This window comes from Neophocaena asiaeorientalis, unplaced genomic scaffold, assembly GCF_003031525.2.
Source record: "Neophocaena asiaeorientalis asiaeorientalis breed wild unplaced genomic scaffold, Neophocaena_asiaeorientalis_V1.1 scaffold327, whole genome shotgun sequence".
NCBI classification, from domain to species: domain Eukaryota; kingdom Metazoa; phylum Chordata; class Mammalia; order Artiodactyla; family Phocoenidae; genus Neophocaena; species Neophocaena asiaeorientalis.
In genome coordinates, this window is record NW_020174560.1 from 7,234,383 (window position 1) to 7,250,397 (window position 16,015).

At 37.6% G+C, this 16,015-nt stretch overlaps 1 protein-coding gene across 2 annotated transcripts in view; it reads left to right on the forward strand.

Annotated features, from left to right (window-relative positions):
• USP32 (ubiquitin specific peptidase 32) overlaps positions 1-16,015 on the forward strand; it is a 197,142-nt gene that overhangs the window by 102,349 nt on the left and 78,778 nt on the right. For both annotated transcript variants that reach the window (XM_024757701.1, XM_024757702.1), the window contains exons 4-5: positions 877-995; positions 8,513-8,672. In XM_024757701.1, the coding sequence (XP_024613469.1) occupies positions 877-995; positions 8,513-8,672 (279 nt within the window). The remainder of the gene's footprint in view (positions 1-876; positions 996-8,512; positions 8,673-16,015) is intronic.

Sequence of the window (16,015 nt, forward strand, 5' to 3'; positions counted from 1 at the left end):
TTTATTATTTCTTACCATTGTGTCATATTTGTCCCAGAACTTGTTTTTTAAGAAATAAAAGATTATAGCCAAGGTGAGGCTCTTTCTCAGTATCCCTCCATGTTGCCATCCACATTCTTCCCTTGACAGAAGTAACCACTCTCATGAAATTGGTGATCTTTCATTCCTCATGCAGGTCTTTATACATTTATGACATTTGTATGTATCCTTAAACATATCTTCAACTGTTTTACAGGTTTAAAACTTTTAAAATAGATTGTATACTATACAGGTTTTGCAATTTGCTTTTTCCCCTGAATATTATTGATATATACCCATGTTGAAACACTTAGTTCCTTTATTCTAACTGCTATATAGTATTTCATTGTGTGTGTGTGTGTCTCAGGTTACCTATTTTTTTTGTTGATAGACATTTATCTTTTCTTTCCTAAATTTTGCTATTACAAAGAATACTTCAGTGTATGTTGTACCTTATGCATGTATGTATGAGAGTTTCTCACAAGTGGAGGTAGAGTTGCCTAGAAATTGAATTTCTAGCATAAATATTCATCTTTACTAGATTTTGGCAAGGTGTTCTCTGAAGTGTTACAGTAATCTATACTCATTAACAGTATATAAGAGTTCCTGTTTATCCCAGTTTATTGCTAACGCTTGGTATTGTCACACCTAAACATTTTTGCAAATTTGGTATTTGAAAAGATACCACATTCCTGTTTTAATTAGCATTGTTTTTTTAAGGAATAAATTAAATTATATATTTATAAAGTGCTTGGCACTAGTAATCACTCAATAATTGTTACCTATCTCTTCCCTCCCTACTTCCACCAGAGTACATTTAATCTATGATAAAATTACTTTATTCTTTCTTTCTCCTAGACATTTTTAGTCTTTTTGCAAGTGAATCCGGGAGCTATGTTATACGGGAAGAAATGGAAAGAATGCTCCATGTGGTGGATGGTAAAGTCCCAGATACACTCAGGAAGTGTTTCTCAGAGGTATATTTAAAGATTTACATTTCATCCCTCCCTGTGGACAAAGTATTAACTCTTAGATGTATAATGAATTTAGCTGTGATGAATAGATGTTTATGTGTAGCATATTCTTGACATTTTTCTATTTAATGGTTGATGCTTTAACGATTTGTATGCTATGCTCAAAGATGCATGACACTTACTACTGCTGTGTTTGTGAATCTGAAAATTCCCAATTCCCAATAAAGGCAACTGTCTATACTTAACGGTATAATGAAACATACTCCCCCAGTGTCACACCAGCACACATACAGACACACACACAGGTGATCCTGCAGAAACAGCATTGCTTAGGTTGTGGTGCTCATTGCTTTTCATCATGAGCATGTAGATATATCACTCATTGGCCTTGAGCCATAGGTGACCTCTATGATCCATCAATGCCTATTTTATCATTTATTTTACTTAATTGATTTGCATAGTGAAATATTTGGGTTTTAAAAATTTGTCATTTTCCTGTTTTCATAAATAATATATTTTCATTGTAAAAAAAACTTTAACAACAGAAAATGTGTATCTTTAACAGAGAAAATTCTTTTATTTCTTTTCAGAGGTCTGCTAATATGGGAAAAGTCCCAAGAGATGGCAGAGTAAAGTCCTTTTACAAGTTTCTGATTCTTTCCTGCAGCACTCAGTGCTGTGTGATTTCTTATGGGTGGCTATTTGACTCACTTCCATTTCACTTTCACTGCTCTTGGTTTTATTCAGAGAGTTTTAATTCAATTTAGTTTAGTCACCTTCCTAACTATATAAGCATTGATTGTTAATACCCCAGCCATATGTGGTTCTTTTTTTTTTAATATAAATTTATTTTATTAATTCATTTATTTTGGTTGTGTTGGGTCTTCGTTGCTGTGCGTGCGCTTTCTCTAGTTGCAGCGAGCGGGGGGCTACTCTTCCTTGCAGTGCGTGGGCTTCTCATTGTGGTGGCTTCTCTCATTGTGGAGCACAGGCTCTAGGCACACGGGCTTCAGTAGTTGCGGCATGCAGGCTCAGTAGTTGTGGCTCACAGGCTGTAGAGCACAGGCTCAGTAGTTGTAGCTCACGGGCTTAGTTGCTCTGCAGCATGTGGGATCTTCCCGGACCAGGGATCGAACCCATGTCCCCTGCATTGGCAGACGGATTCTCAACCACTGCGCCACCAGGGGAGCCCATGTGTGTGGTTCTTATATCTCTTTGGACTCTCTGGCTTTACCTTTTGCTTTTCATCACTCTGGCTTTAAGTTTCCTCTGTGTTGATAGCACCTGGAGATTTCCCTTTCTTGCTTTTGAGCTTGGCTAAGCAGTTTTTGGTAGTAGTTATGGTGTTACATTTTACTAAACATTTCTGTGTGTTTGGTGCAGAAGGATTGTCCTCCTGCAGTTTTGGTTCTTACTTATTGACTGGAAGTTGCTGTGATGGTATTTCAGTACCTCAAGACAAACTAGATCATTTTTTTTCCCCTAATAAAATTTGCTGACCAGAAAAAAAAAAACTGATCTCATCTTTACAGGCCTGATTACTTGAATTTTTCACAGAGATGTTAAGTGCTTTGCTCATTTCTGGGGAGAATTTTATATATATATATTTTTTGTTTGTTTGTTTGTTTATTTTGCCATGTTGGGTCTTAGTTGCGGCATGCGGGATCTTTTGTTGAGGCATGCAGGCTTCTCTCTAGTTGTGGTGTGAGGGTTTTCTCTCTCTAGTTGTGGCACGCAGGCTCCAGGGCACGTGGGCTCTGTAGTTTGTGGCACACGGCCTCTAGATGAGACGCGCAGCCTTAGTTGCCCCGCGGCATGTGGGGTCTTAGTTCCCTGACCAAGGATTGAACGGGTATCCCCTGCATTGGAAGGTGCATTCTTTACCACTGGATACCAGGGAAGTTCCTATTTTTTTCATTTTAATAAGGTTTATGCAGACATTACCGTTTTATAGATGGGGATTAAATGTGGTTAGCCACCCAGTTCTCTTATAATTTAGGCACAATAGCAGGTACATATATTAGATAATAATTAGTGCTATAGGGAAAAATAAAGTAGACTACAGGGCATAGGTGGTGATGGAGAGGAGGTAGCCAAGTGTAGGTATTTTGTATAGCATAGTTAGGAGAGGCTTATCGGAGAAAGTGACATTTGAACAAAGAATTTTAAGGAAGTGAGAGAGAAAACCCACAGGGATATCTAAGGAAAGCATTTTTCATGAAGAGAATATAGCAAAAGCCCTCAGGGGAAGTGTGCTTGAATATTAATTCATTTATTTTGGTTGTGTTGGGTCTTCGTTGCTGTGCGTGCGCTTTCTCTAGTTGCAGCGAGCGGGGGGCTACTCTTCCTTGCAGTGCGTGGGCTTCTCATTGTGGTGGCTTCTCTCATTGTGGAGCACAGGCTCTAGGCACACGGGCTTCAGTAGTTGCGGCATGCAGGCTCAGTAGTTGTGGCTCACAGGCTGTAGAGCACAGGCTCAGTAGTTGTAGCTCACGGGCTTAGTTGCTCTGCAGCATGTGGGATCTTCCCGGACCAGGGATCGAACCCATGTCCCCTGCATTGGCAGACGGATTCTCAACCACTGCGCCACCAGGGGAGCCCATGTGTGTGGTTCTTATATCTCTTTGGACTCTCTGGCTTTACCTTTTGCTTTTCATCACTCTGGCTTTAAGTTTCCTCTGTGTTGATAGCACCTGGAGATTTCCCTTTCTTGCTTTTGAGCTTGGCTAAGCAGTTTTTGGTAGTAGTTATGGTGTTACATTTTACTAAACATTTCTGTGTGTTTGGTGCAGAAGGATTGTCCTCCTGCAGTTTTGGTTCTTACTTATTGACTGGAAGTTGCTGTGATGGTATTTCAGTACCTCAAGACAAACTAGATCATTTTTTTTCCCCTAATAAAATTTGCTGACCAGAAAAAAAAAAACTGATCTCATCTTTACAGGCCTGATTACTTGAATTTTTCACAGAGATGTTAAGTGCTTTGCTCATTTCTGGGGAGAATTTTATATATATATATTTTTTGTTTGTTTGTTTGTTTATTTTGCCATGTTGGGTCTTAGTTGCGGCATGCGGGATCTTTTGTTGAGGCATGCAGGCTTCTCTCTAGTTGTGGTGTGAGGGTTTTCTCTCTCTAGTTGTGGCACGCAGGCTCCAGGGCACGTGGGCTCTGTAGTTTGTGGCACACGGCCTCTAGATGAGACGCGCAGCCTTAGTTGCCCCGCGGCATGTGGGGTCTTAGTTCCCTGACCAAGGATTGAACGGGTATCCCCTGCATTGGAAGGTGCATTCTTTACCACTGGATACCAGGGAAGTTCCTATTTTTTTCATTTTAATAAGGTTTATGCAGACATTACCGTTTTATAGATGGGGATTAAATGTGGTTAGCCACCCAGTTCTCTTATAATTTAGGCACAATAGCAGGTACATATATTAGATAATAATTAGTGCTATAGGGAAAAATAAAGTAGACTACAGGGCATAGGTGGTGATGGAGAGGAGGTAGCCAAGTGTAGGTATTTTGTATAGCATAGTTAGGAGAGGCTTATCGGAGAAAGTGACATTTGAACAAAGAATTTTAAGGAAGTGAGAGAGAAAACCCACAGGGATATCTAAGGAAAGCATTTTTCATGAAGAGAATATAGCAAAAGCCCTCAGGGGAAGTGTGCTTGACTTGTTCAAGGAACAAGAAGAGGTCAATTTAGCTGGAATGGAATGAGCAAGGGAATAGTAGGAAATGAAGCTACAGAGGTTGGGGGAGGGGGTGGAATGGGGTAGGGAGATTACACATGGCCCTGTAGGACAGTGTGAGTTCTTCAGCTTTCACCCTGAGTGAGATAGAAATCTTTAGAGGTATCTGAGCAGGAAAATATATGAGTTTTTGTTGCTGTTGTTTAATTACTTTTTTTTCTTTTTTGGCTGCGTTAGGTCTTCGTTGCTGTGCGCGGGCTTTCTCTAGTTGCAGCAAGCAAAGGCTGCTCTTTGTCGCGATGCATTGGCTTCTGATTGTGGTGGCTTCTCTTGTTGTGGAGCATAGACTGTAGGGCGCACAGGCTTCAGTAGTTGTGGCTCGCGGACTCTAGAACACAGGCTCAGTAGTTGTGAAACATGCACTTAGTTGCTCCGCAGCATGTGGGATCTTCCTGGACCAGGGCTCGAACCCGTGTCCCCTGCATTGGCAGGTGGATTCTTAACCACTGCACCACCAGGGAAGTCCTGATTACATTTTAAACGTCATCATTTTGGCTCTCTTGTAGAAAGTACACTGAACAGAGTCTGATTAAGGTATCTGAATAATCCAGGGAAGAGGTCGTGGTGTAACAGTGAGGTGATGAGACTTTTCAGATTCTGCATTTATTTTGAAGGTGGAGTTGACAGGACCATTTCTTGTATTGATGATGAGCTGTGAGTGAAAGAGAAAAGGATAATTAAGGTGTTTCGCTTGATTTAGTAAATGAATGGAGTTGCCATTAACTGAGATGGCTAATGCTATAGGAGAGGGAAGTTGGAGGTTTCAAAAGCAAGAGAAGTTTAAGACGTAATTAGAGAATCATATTAGACATTCGGGTGGAGTGGTAACTGTGCTTTTTGACATATAAGTTGGAGTTCAGAGGAAAGGATTTGTTGGCTTATAGTTGTGGATGAGGTCATCTAGGAGTGAATTAAGATAGAAAATGGATTGGAAGACTGAGTCCTGTACTCTGACGTATGGCGAGATGACGAAGAATCAAAACAGGAGCCTAAGGAATAGCTTGTGAGGAGGAACGAAAGAGAATGGTGTCCTAGAAGCCAAGAGATAAAAATGTTTCAAGAGGAAGGAGTATTTAACAACATCAAATAAGCCGAAAGATCAAGTGAGTTGTCCTTTGATCACTGGGAAGTGATCATTAGATTTGACAACGTGAAGTGTAGGTGATTGGTGTAGGTCCTGTGGAGTTAAAAAAATCACTGGAGTCAGGATACTAGGAGTGTGCTCATAAGAGGAAATTGTGACAGGGAGAGTGGAATGCTTAAAATTGCATTTATTGGAAAGGGAATGGATTTATAATAAAAATATCAATATAAGACTATGGTAATAAATGGTTGGGTTAGTCTTGTATGAAGGACAAGACCTATGGAAGAGGGAGGATCAAAGAAATGAGAGGCCTAGGTTTTGGGATACTCGTGTATAGCTGTTTAAATCATTAGGTACTCAAGGTTGATTTAAAAAAAACAAAAAAACAAGACTGTAAATGGGCTAATTTTACCTAATTCAACTATTTGATGTATTTATCTGCTGTAATTTCTGAGTAATGTGTGTGATGTGATCCAGACCCTTGCTTTTCAAGTTACCATGTTTCAGTAACTTGAAATGAGGGAAATCCACATAGGAGTTATATTGGTTTTTTCTTACTGAATTTTTTTGGTTGTTGATTCTCAAGGTGGAAATTCGTATTTTACATTGTTCTTCAAAGATGTATCAGTTTCAGAAGTTTGTTTATTTTTACTTTTTTTTTGCGGTACGCGGGCCTCTCACTGTTGTGGCCTCTCCCATTGCGGAGCACAGGCTCCGGATGCGCAGGCTCAGCGGCCACGGCTCACGGGCCTAGCCGCTCCGCAGCATGTGGGATCTTCCTGGACCGGGGCACGAACCCGTGTCCCCTGCATCGGCAGGCGGACTCTCAACCACTGCGCCACCAGGGAAGCCCAAGTCTGTTTATTTTTAGTTGCCTTTTATAGTACTGGAAATTTTTTTTTCTAGACTGCTATTATGACAGTTTATAAAAGGAGACTTTCCCTTTACTTCCCTTATTTAGAGCCATGATTCAAAAACATAAAAAGTCAGGTTTGGCAGATGGAATTTTGGTACTACTAGTTATGTGGAGTGATCCCAATGGGCAAGTGGATTTCAGAGATTGCTTTATATTTCACTAAGTCGGCCAGGCAGTGAAATGTATAGTTTAGGCACAGAGACTTTGGAGCCTTGACTACCTGGGTTCAATCTTATCTCTGCCACGGTATAACCTTGAATGCATAACTTTTTGGAGCCTCAGTTTTCTCGTGTGTAAAATGGGGATAATAGTATCTCCTATAGAGGGTTGCTTGAGGATTAAATGAATATAAAAATATTTAGAATGGTGCTTAGGGCATTGTAAATACTCAATAAATATTACCTATATGTGAAGGTGGTAGAATAATAGGCAGCTTCTTTCTTTCTTAATGATACATGAAGGTGCATCTTATAACAACATCTTAGCTTCACTGAAACCATTGAAACTACCACGTTCAACTGAATCTAAGATGCCATCGATTAATAAGATGCGCCTTTATGTATTATAAAGAACAAAAAATCTGCGAGTTACAATTGAAGGGTATTATTGATTTTAAGACTTTTCCCAATGTCAGAGATGTTAACTTGTAAAAATTAGTAGACTACAGGGCATAGGTGGTGCCCTTGCATCAGCTTGTAGGGTTTATACTGCAAACCCTCTTTCTAGACTAATGTGGGGTAGAGAAAGAATATGGCTATGACTCTCTAAATATGTTGGCAATGTCCTCACATCCCTGCAGCAAGTCTGAATGCCATATTCTTCCATGTAGAAAAACAAGACTTCCAATGTTGTCTTGATCGCTTGGTTTGCACTGTTAAGTGTTCTGAAACCATGAGGCTTAAGCATGTTGCTATACTTAATAGGATGCTACTAACAATATAGAAATTATTTCTACCATAACTCTTTTAGGTTCTAAGTTATTTGTATCCCTTAATATCTCCATCAGGATTAGAGCTGCTAGGCTCCTGAGTGTCATTCTTCATTGTATTTCTATGTGTGTTGCTTCTGCCTTTTTTCTCATAGAAACATCTGGCCCTCCCTCTACCTGGGTCCTCTTGTCTTCCCGTCAAAGAGATTGACTTACACAGCCATATGATGTTCTTTCTCAGCCTGGATACTTTTTTTCTCCAGAGATTTAGCAAGACAAATACTTGGAAAGAAAGCAAAGAAATAGAAATCTCCTTGCTTCTTTTTGTATTCTAGTTGACTTGTGAATACATGTTTTCAGTGATGTCTTTTGGAGGAGGACTCCTGGATAGATTTTAATTTGCCAATGAAATTTAAAAGAGTATTTAAATGCCATACATATTTAATTAAAATATGCTAATTCTGACCAATTGAAGTACTGAAGAAGAGGGATGAAGCAAGTGAAAAGTTGGTTTTATTAAATATTGAAAGAAATTCAGTTTACTGATTTCAGGATATACCTTAGCAAATAAAATGTGACTTATTAGTAGAAATGCACTGCTTTAGTGAATTGATGAAATAATTTGCAATTAGCATATAGATTTTATGCAAATGAAAGTTCTGAAGTACAATTATATTTGAAAATTTTTATTTCCAGGTATATAGCCTATAGTGATATTTAGATAATTCTTCCTTTATAGATAGTAGAAGAGTAAATGTCAATTAAATGCAAATTTCAAGTTGTATAAGTTCCAAGTAGGTACCTTAAAATTTGACTAAACCTATGTTTTCTTGTTTTAATTTTAGGGCGAAAAGGTAAACTATGAAAAGTTTAGAAATTGGCTTCTTCTAAACAAAGATGCTTTTACCTTCTCTCGTTGGCTACTGTCTGGAGGTGTATATGTGACCCTCACTGATGATAGTGATACTCCCACTTTCTACCAAACTCTGGCTGGAGTCACACATTGTAAGTAACGGCATTTCATTGTGTTCTGTTCACTTTTTAATACAGTTGCCTGGTAATACGAGAATATGAGAATATGCCTTTTATCAGTGGGTTTTTTCTTCCAAAGTATAGTAAAATGGAATACTGGAGGCTTGAGTACATAGCTGAAAAGGAAAACTCTTTTTTGTCTACTCACTGAATACTTTTGTACTCCAAATGTGTGGGGTGTTTTTTTTTTTCCCCACACCAAGCAATTCTCCAGTGCTCTATGGATACCAACTGGGTGTCCTGCATCTCAGTTCAGTCTGACACTGTCTACCTGGGGTTAGCACAGACCCCACAGTTTTAGGGCTCAGTCTCGAAAGACTGCCCCTCTGCTCCCCACTTCAGACGCCAAGTCCAGATTGTGACCTGTGCTTCTGACCAACCACCTATAAATGAGACTTCCCATGACCCCCTCCTTGGGTTTGGTAATTTACTAGAACAGTTCACAGAACTTCAGGAAACAGTTACATTTACTGATTCATTATATAATAAAGGATATGTTGAAGGATACAGATGAACAGATACATAGGGCAGGATCTGGAAGGGCCCCAAACACAGAACTTCTGTCCCAGTGGAGCTGTGATGCCCCAATTCTTCTGGCATGTAGATGTGTTTACCAATCTAGAAGCTCTCCAGACCCTGTGCTTTGGGGATTTTTGTGCAGGCTTATTACATAAGTATGCCTGATTATTAACTACATTTCTAGTTCATCTTCCCTCTCCAAAGAATGGGGAATGGGGCTGAAAGTTCTGAGTTTCTAATTATGGCTTGGTCTTTCTAGTGACCAGACCCTTTCTAAGAGCTTACCAAAAGTCATCTCAGACATTAAAACAAAAGATTCCTATCACCCAGAAAATTGCGAAGAATTTAGGAGCTCTGTGTCAGAGATTCCTGTCACTCAGGAAATTACAGGAATTTGGTCAAAGAGCAAATATTAGCAGGAACCAGGGTCAATATTACTATTTCACAATAGCCCTCTACTAATTGTCCTTAACCAAGCTGTATTAGTTTCCTAGGGCAGCTGTAACAAATTACCACAACCTGTAAACTGAAAAAACAGAAATGTATTCTCTCACAGTTCTGGAAGCTGAAATCAAAGTGTTAACAGAGCCTTGTTCCTCCTGAAGGCCCTAGGGAAGAATCTTTCCTTGTCTCTCCCAGCTTCTGGTGACCCCAGGCTTTGCTTGGCCTGTAGCAGCGTAACTCCAATCTCTGCCTCCGTCTTCCCATGGCCTTCTCTCTGTGTGTGTCTATGTCCTCTCCTCTTCTTTTAAGGACACCAGTCATTGGATTTAGGGCCCAGTCTATATTCAGGATGATTTTAACTCAAGGGCCTTAATTCATTACATCAGCAAAGACCCTATTTCCAATAAGGTCACATTCTGTGATTGCAGGTGATAATGAATTTTTGAGGGACAGTATTTAGTCCTCCACAACACAGGCCTAAGTGTTAACTTCTACTGTTCTTCTTTCCTGTGGTTACAGAATTGTTCCTACACTGGGCTTTTGCTTATGCTACTCCTTAACACTAGAATGAATGCCTTTCCCTTTTATTCTCCCTATAAACCTTAGTCATCTTTGAAGACTTAAATCACATGCTGCTTGGTTTTCATAAAACACTTTCTTGCCTTCCTGTGAGAAATCATCTCTCCTTCCTCTGAACTCTCATAACACCATTTTTGTACCCTTCTTGAATGAACTTATCACTTTTGTCCTTGTATTATAATTATTTATAGCATTCCATTTATTTGTACATGTCATCTCTCTTAAATCATAGAGAGTCTGTATTATTTTTTTATTCACCCTGTGTCAAGCCTTAAATAAGTATTTGTTGACTGAGTAGAGGACCTTGGGTATCAAGTGCTATTTGTACATATAATTTATGAGTTGGCTACTAGTTATACACCAGCTACTTTCCCTCTCATTTTCATTCCATTGTCACCAGAAGTTCTGACAGATAAATTCTGGCATGAATAGGCAAGGAATTTGATGTTCCTACTTTTCAGTGCCCCCGCCTGAATATATATATATATATTTTTTTGAGAAATAATACTCATGTGGTATTTAGGAGTTCTTCGGACTCTGAGTCAGACACTCTAGCCCTGCTACTTATTATTCATGTAGCTGCGGGAAATTTAATCTCTATGAACTTCTTTTTTCATCTGGAAAACAGGGATAATGATACAACTGTACCTCATAGATATGTTGTAAGGAGTGTGGGGAAGGAAAAGTATTTTCCTCTACTTATCTTGGTTTCATTGGGTGGGGCCCTTTAAATTAGACTAACAAAGATAACAAGAAAAAAACATAAGCTTACTTTCTTACTATTGATACTTAACTAACTTACTTATGTACCAGAACTTTCAGTGATGAGTAACTCAAAGGGGTGGTTAGAGCTTGAGCTTATACAGCATCTTAGCAAAGAGCAATAATTTTATGGAGATGTGACAAGACAAAAGAAAAGGACTTTGAGCTGCTAGGGATGGCACATTGTGGGAAGGCAAATACATGGAGAAACTGTTGATTGATATGGCTGGTTAATAAGGTTTGTTATGTAGATTCTTTCCTTTGGTGCTATCTCCAGGTTGATAAGTATCTAGAGTGGTCTCTGTTGATTAACTTCTTCCTGGTAGAAGGGCAGGTAAGACATCTTTATAAATTAGGCTAATAGGGGGAGCTGGAGAGCTTTTATTTTGGTATCAGCTTCTTCTCAATTGCCTTCAACTCAAAATAACCCTTATGCTAAAGTGGCATGTTTGGGGTGGTATATGGTGCTACCCTTCAGGAATACATGAGATAGTACCTTTTTTAAGGGACTCAGCATTATGCCTGGTATAGAATAGGTAGGTGCTTTACAATGAATATGCATCCTCTTTTTTTTTTTTTGGCTGGGCCCTGCGTGCGCTGCATGAGGGATCTTAGTTCCCTGACCAGGGATCAGACCCGTGCCCCCTGCAGTGGAAGCATGGAGTGCTAACCACTGGATCATCAAGGAATTCCCTGCATCCTTTTGTATTAGTGAACACTTGGCTTGGGAATGTCAGTGAGCTTCATCCCACTTTCTCCAGAGAGTAATTGTTTTGGGAGCAAGCAGTTTTCTAAGAGAGGACTGTAGATCAGTACAAAAATTAACTCATCCATGTCTGTGGGAAGAAAGTGTTTTTCTTACCAGTTTGCTTTCTTTTATTTTAGAATTTATAAAAATAAAGAACAAAAATAAACTAGTACAACAGGCAACTCATTTGCTGCTGGCTTCAGCAAATGGCTCCTTTCTTAGTGAACTTTCCTATGAAAGCATTATGACAGAGTCAGAATTACTGCTAAATTTCTTACAGAAATTCTGACATGGGTAGGTTTACATTCTGATGTCTGTGATTTATCATATTATTTATAAATTCTCAGCTTCTGTGGATGTCTTTGCAGGCTCTTTCACTCAAAGAATATTTGGTACATTAAACTTTTCAAATAATGTGTCAGGAATGTGGAAACACAGGATAAAAATAGAGAATGTTATTAACTGATTTATAAGTAAACAGAAAATATTTATTTTGAAGCATCACTGACTCCATTTAAATTTGTGTAATGACCCAAGGTATCTAGGAAACAAAAAGGAGTTATAATTTTTCACTTGTAAATAACATTTATGTTAGAGTGCAGGTGCCTTTAATTACTTTTTCACATACGATTATAAAGTAAAATTTGAAGTCACAGTAAGTTGAACATACTGCCACTTTTAATCAAATTTTTTCTCTTCCATGTAAATCACAAATGAACCTGGGGCGCTATTTGTATTCAATACAGAGTTAGAATAACTAACTGATTTGATTTAGACAAGATTTTAGACTTTGTCATGGCCAGTACAGTTTTTAGAACTTCAGATTCCAAACTATTGTTACCTTACCTTTCATTTAAGTTTAAGAAATTGAATTAGAACTTTTTTTGGCTGCATCGCCTTGCAGGATTTTAGTTCTCCAACCAGGGATTGAACCTGGGTCCTCAGTAGTGAAAGCACTGAGTTCTAACCACTGGACTGCCAGGGAATTCCCTGAATTAGAACTTTAGCCAAAAGTCCAAGTTTTTATGCTTGAGTAGATCTTAACTAGATTTTTATCAAGACTGATATATTTTTCTTTTATAATTTGCTGTTTAAATACCTAAGGTTAGATTTCCTAAAAAGCTGTTTTTTCATCAAATATATAGTGTTTTTAATGACAAGTTAATTTTTAAACATATTGATATTCAGAATCAGAGAACATATATAGAGAACATAAACATGTTCTGTATAGTTAAATGTTTGAAATAGTTTGGTACAAGTTTATTATTATTATTATTGATATCTGAAAGAAGATCCTACTTTCTAAGACTAACTAGTCATTTGGCTTTTTCTTGTAATAGCCTTTCCCCACCCATTTTGTTCATGGTTATTTAGCACTACATAGTGTTGGAATTTGGAGCCACGGACTATAAACTCAAAATGTAATTTGTTTTAATCAGCTTTTTACAAATTTAGTTCAGTGTATCAAATCCCCTACTATTGTACATGCATAGTCCTATCCAATCACAGTCTGGCATCTCTCTGCTTGAGTTTGAAGGCTCATCCTTTAGATGCTAACCTTTGAAACGTCTACATTCTAACCGAACTGTCTACTAATTCTAGGTTGAACTGCCATCTTTAACATTCTTTTTTTGTCACTCACTGGAAAGTAAAGTTCTCTCTTGTTTTTTTGTCTTTTATCTTGTGTCCATAGCATAAATCCTTCTATAGGTTATCTATCCTCTTCCTTATTTTTGAATAATAGCAGAATACAACGGTTATTCTTTTTGTTTTTCTGTCCTATCACTACCTGATTTTCCTAGAGACTTTTACACATGGTTTTTTACTTCTGCTTGCAATATCCTTCTTCTGCCACACTAGTTTTCCTTTCCCTGGTCAACCCTAAGATGTTCTGTGTGTACCTCTTTAAATATCAAGACTTCTAGGGCCTCACTGCTTATGTGCTCCCTGAAAACCCTGTGTCTCTGTTCCTTCATTGTACTTTCCACACTGGATTAAAATGACCCATTTTCTCTTCTATTAGAATCTAAGCATAATTATTTTGTTCACTGTCATGTCTATAATTTTTAGTGCAATGTCAGGTACATAAAATGTTTTTATTGAATGTAGAATATTAAATGATCTTGACATATAGCTCCTGTACTTTTTTTTTCCCAAAAATGCTTTGGAAGGTTCCAACTTACCACATACAGATTGAGCCCTTACTAAAGGAGGCACTATACTCCTTGAACATTATCTCATTTAATCCTTGTGCCACCTCTGAAGTTCATTTTATCTCCATTCTAAAAATGAGGAAACCACAGCTACAAGAAGTTAAAGAAACTTTCTCAAGATCAAATGGCTAATAGGTGCCAAAATTGGGATGTTTGAACCCCAGAGTGCATGCTTAGTATCATTTTAGGATTTGAAGACAGTTTATTGACACACAGTCATTTTTTTCTTTAATCTTTCATAAGCAGCTTGTAATTGCAGGTAAAAGGAGGTGGTCATGTGATAGCTGTGTTTGTGGTGAGCCATCTTCCTCAGACTCACTTTAGACAATCTTGCAGCTTCACTTTTCCAATTTCCTTTTTTTTCCCCTTGGGATACCTTCAAATGATTATTATTTTAAATTTCTCTTTAATAATTAACTTCATTTGATCCAGGCAAGGTCAGTGAATGATTCCCCATTTACCAACAGTGAAATAGGTAATTGGAAGAACTAAGATTTTAAGAACTATGTTTTAAGAACTAATTGAGAGTTTTTTTCCTTAATGATGATCATCTTTTCATAGAGTTTAGCTATATTATTTGGAAGAAAATATGTGTGCTAACTCTTTCTTGTAAATATGTTTTTTAGAGTTTCCCTAAAATGTATCATAAGCGTGATTTCTTTTAAGTAGTAGAATCTGGATACTGAGGTAATTAATGTAGTATTTTGGGCTAATTTTAGGGCCATTGAACTCATTTTGATTGGTTTTCTTTTCTTATCTAACTCAAATTTATATAACTCAAATGCTTTATTTTAGCATTTATTATCTCAACTAAAAATATGCATATTATTATATTCCCTTGCCACATTTTAGTTTGCAATGTTAAAGCCTCCTTTCTGTAAGAGAAAAGTACTTCAGTGATTCTTAGGCCATAAACTGCCTAGTAAATCTGCATGTCCCTCCTTCATTATCCTCTTATCTGGTTGTAAATGATGTAAGGCTTAAATAGATTGCAGAAGGTCATTGCTTTTGAGAACAGGTTGCTTCCTCAGAAATGTTAAAGAACTGTGTTACTGTTTGAAAATACTTGGATATTTTGCTTGGCTTTGTTTTTGTTTTTAAATAAGAATCCAATTCTGGCATTAAAGAGCAATTTCTGTAGCTGGAGCCTCCGGTAAGGTGGGACTTGATTAGGATGGCCCAAAGGGCAGGCTAGAAACTATTTAGAATGTTGTAGTATGCTGCTGTTGTGAACCAGAAAAAATTATATCAATAGGTGGGTGATAAATTCATTCCCATTTAGCTAGTAAAGTATAAGTTTTGATATTTATTTATGAATTGCAAATAGAGTAACTACTGCAGTTGTTAACCTCTAACTTCTTTCAGTGAAAATAAGGTTAGTTATCTTTCCTCTCCTCAGCAATTCAGCTGCCAACTCATGTAAAATATTTGGGTAATGATAATATATATAATTTACTTTAGCATGCTTTTACAAATATTTGATTAACAAATTACAGTCTGTAACTATAAATGAACAGATCGCATAAACTTAAAAGGGAGCCGTAGCCATAACCAATCTGATCATTTTTGTCTTCCAAATACGTTCTACTTACTTGTCTTTCCACATTTCTACTTCAACAAAAAAAATTGTGTTTTTTAAGGAGATTAATGAACTTAGTTTTCAAAGGTAAAAACATTTGGGAGGAAGTTGATATGAATTTTCTGTGTTCTAATTTAGTGTATAAACTAAACACCAACTGATCAGAAGTACTTATTGAATACCCATTATATGCTCAGTACCTAGATGTATAAAAATGAGGACATAGTTTCTGTCTTCCACCTTTGGTTTCAGTGTCAGATTTTTTTAATCTGAAGATCTACTACTTGGAAGAAAATTTAGAATTTGGGAAAACTGTTTCTCTGGAGGAACAGATTTCTCTTTCTTTCTTCCTTTCACATAATAAATGGGGTAAACAGACATCTTATTTAGGAAAATGAGGCAATTTATATATCAAACTCCTGTAATTACTCTCCCTATTGCTAAAAGTTTAAATTATTCCTCTTAAATAAAT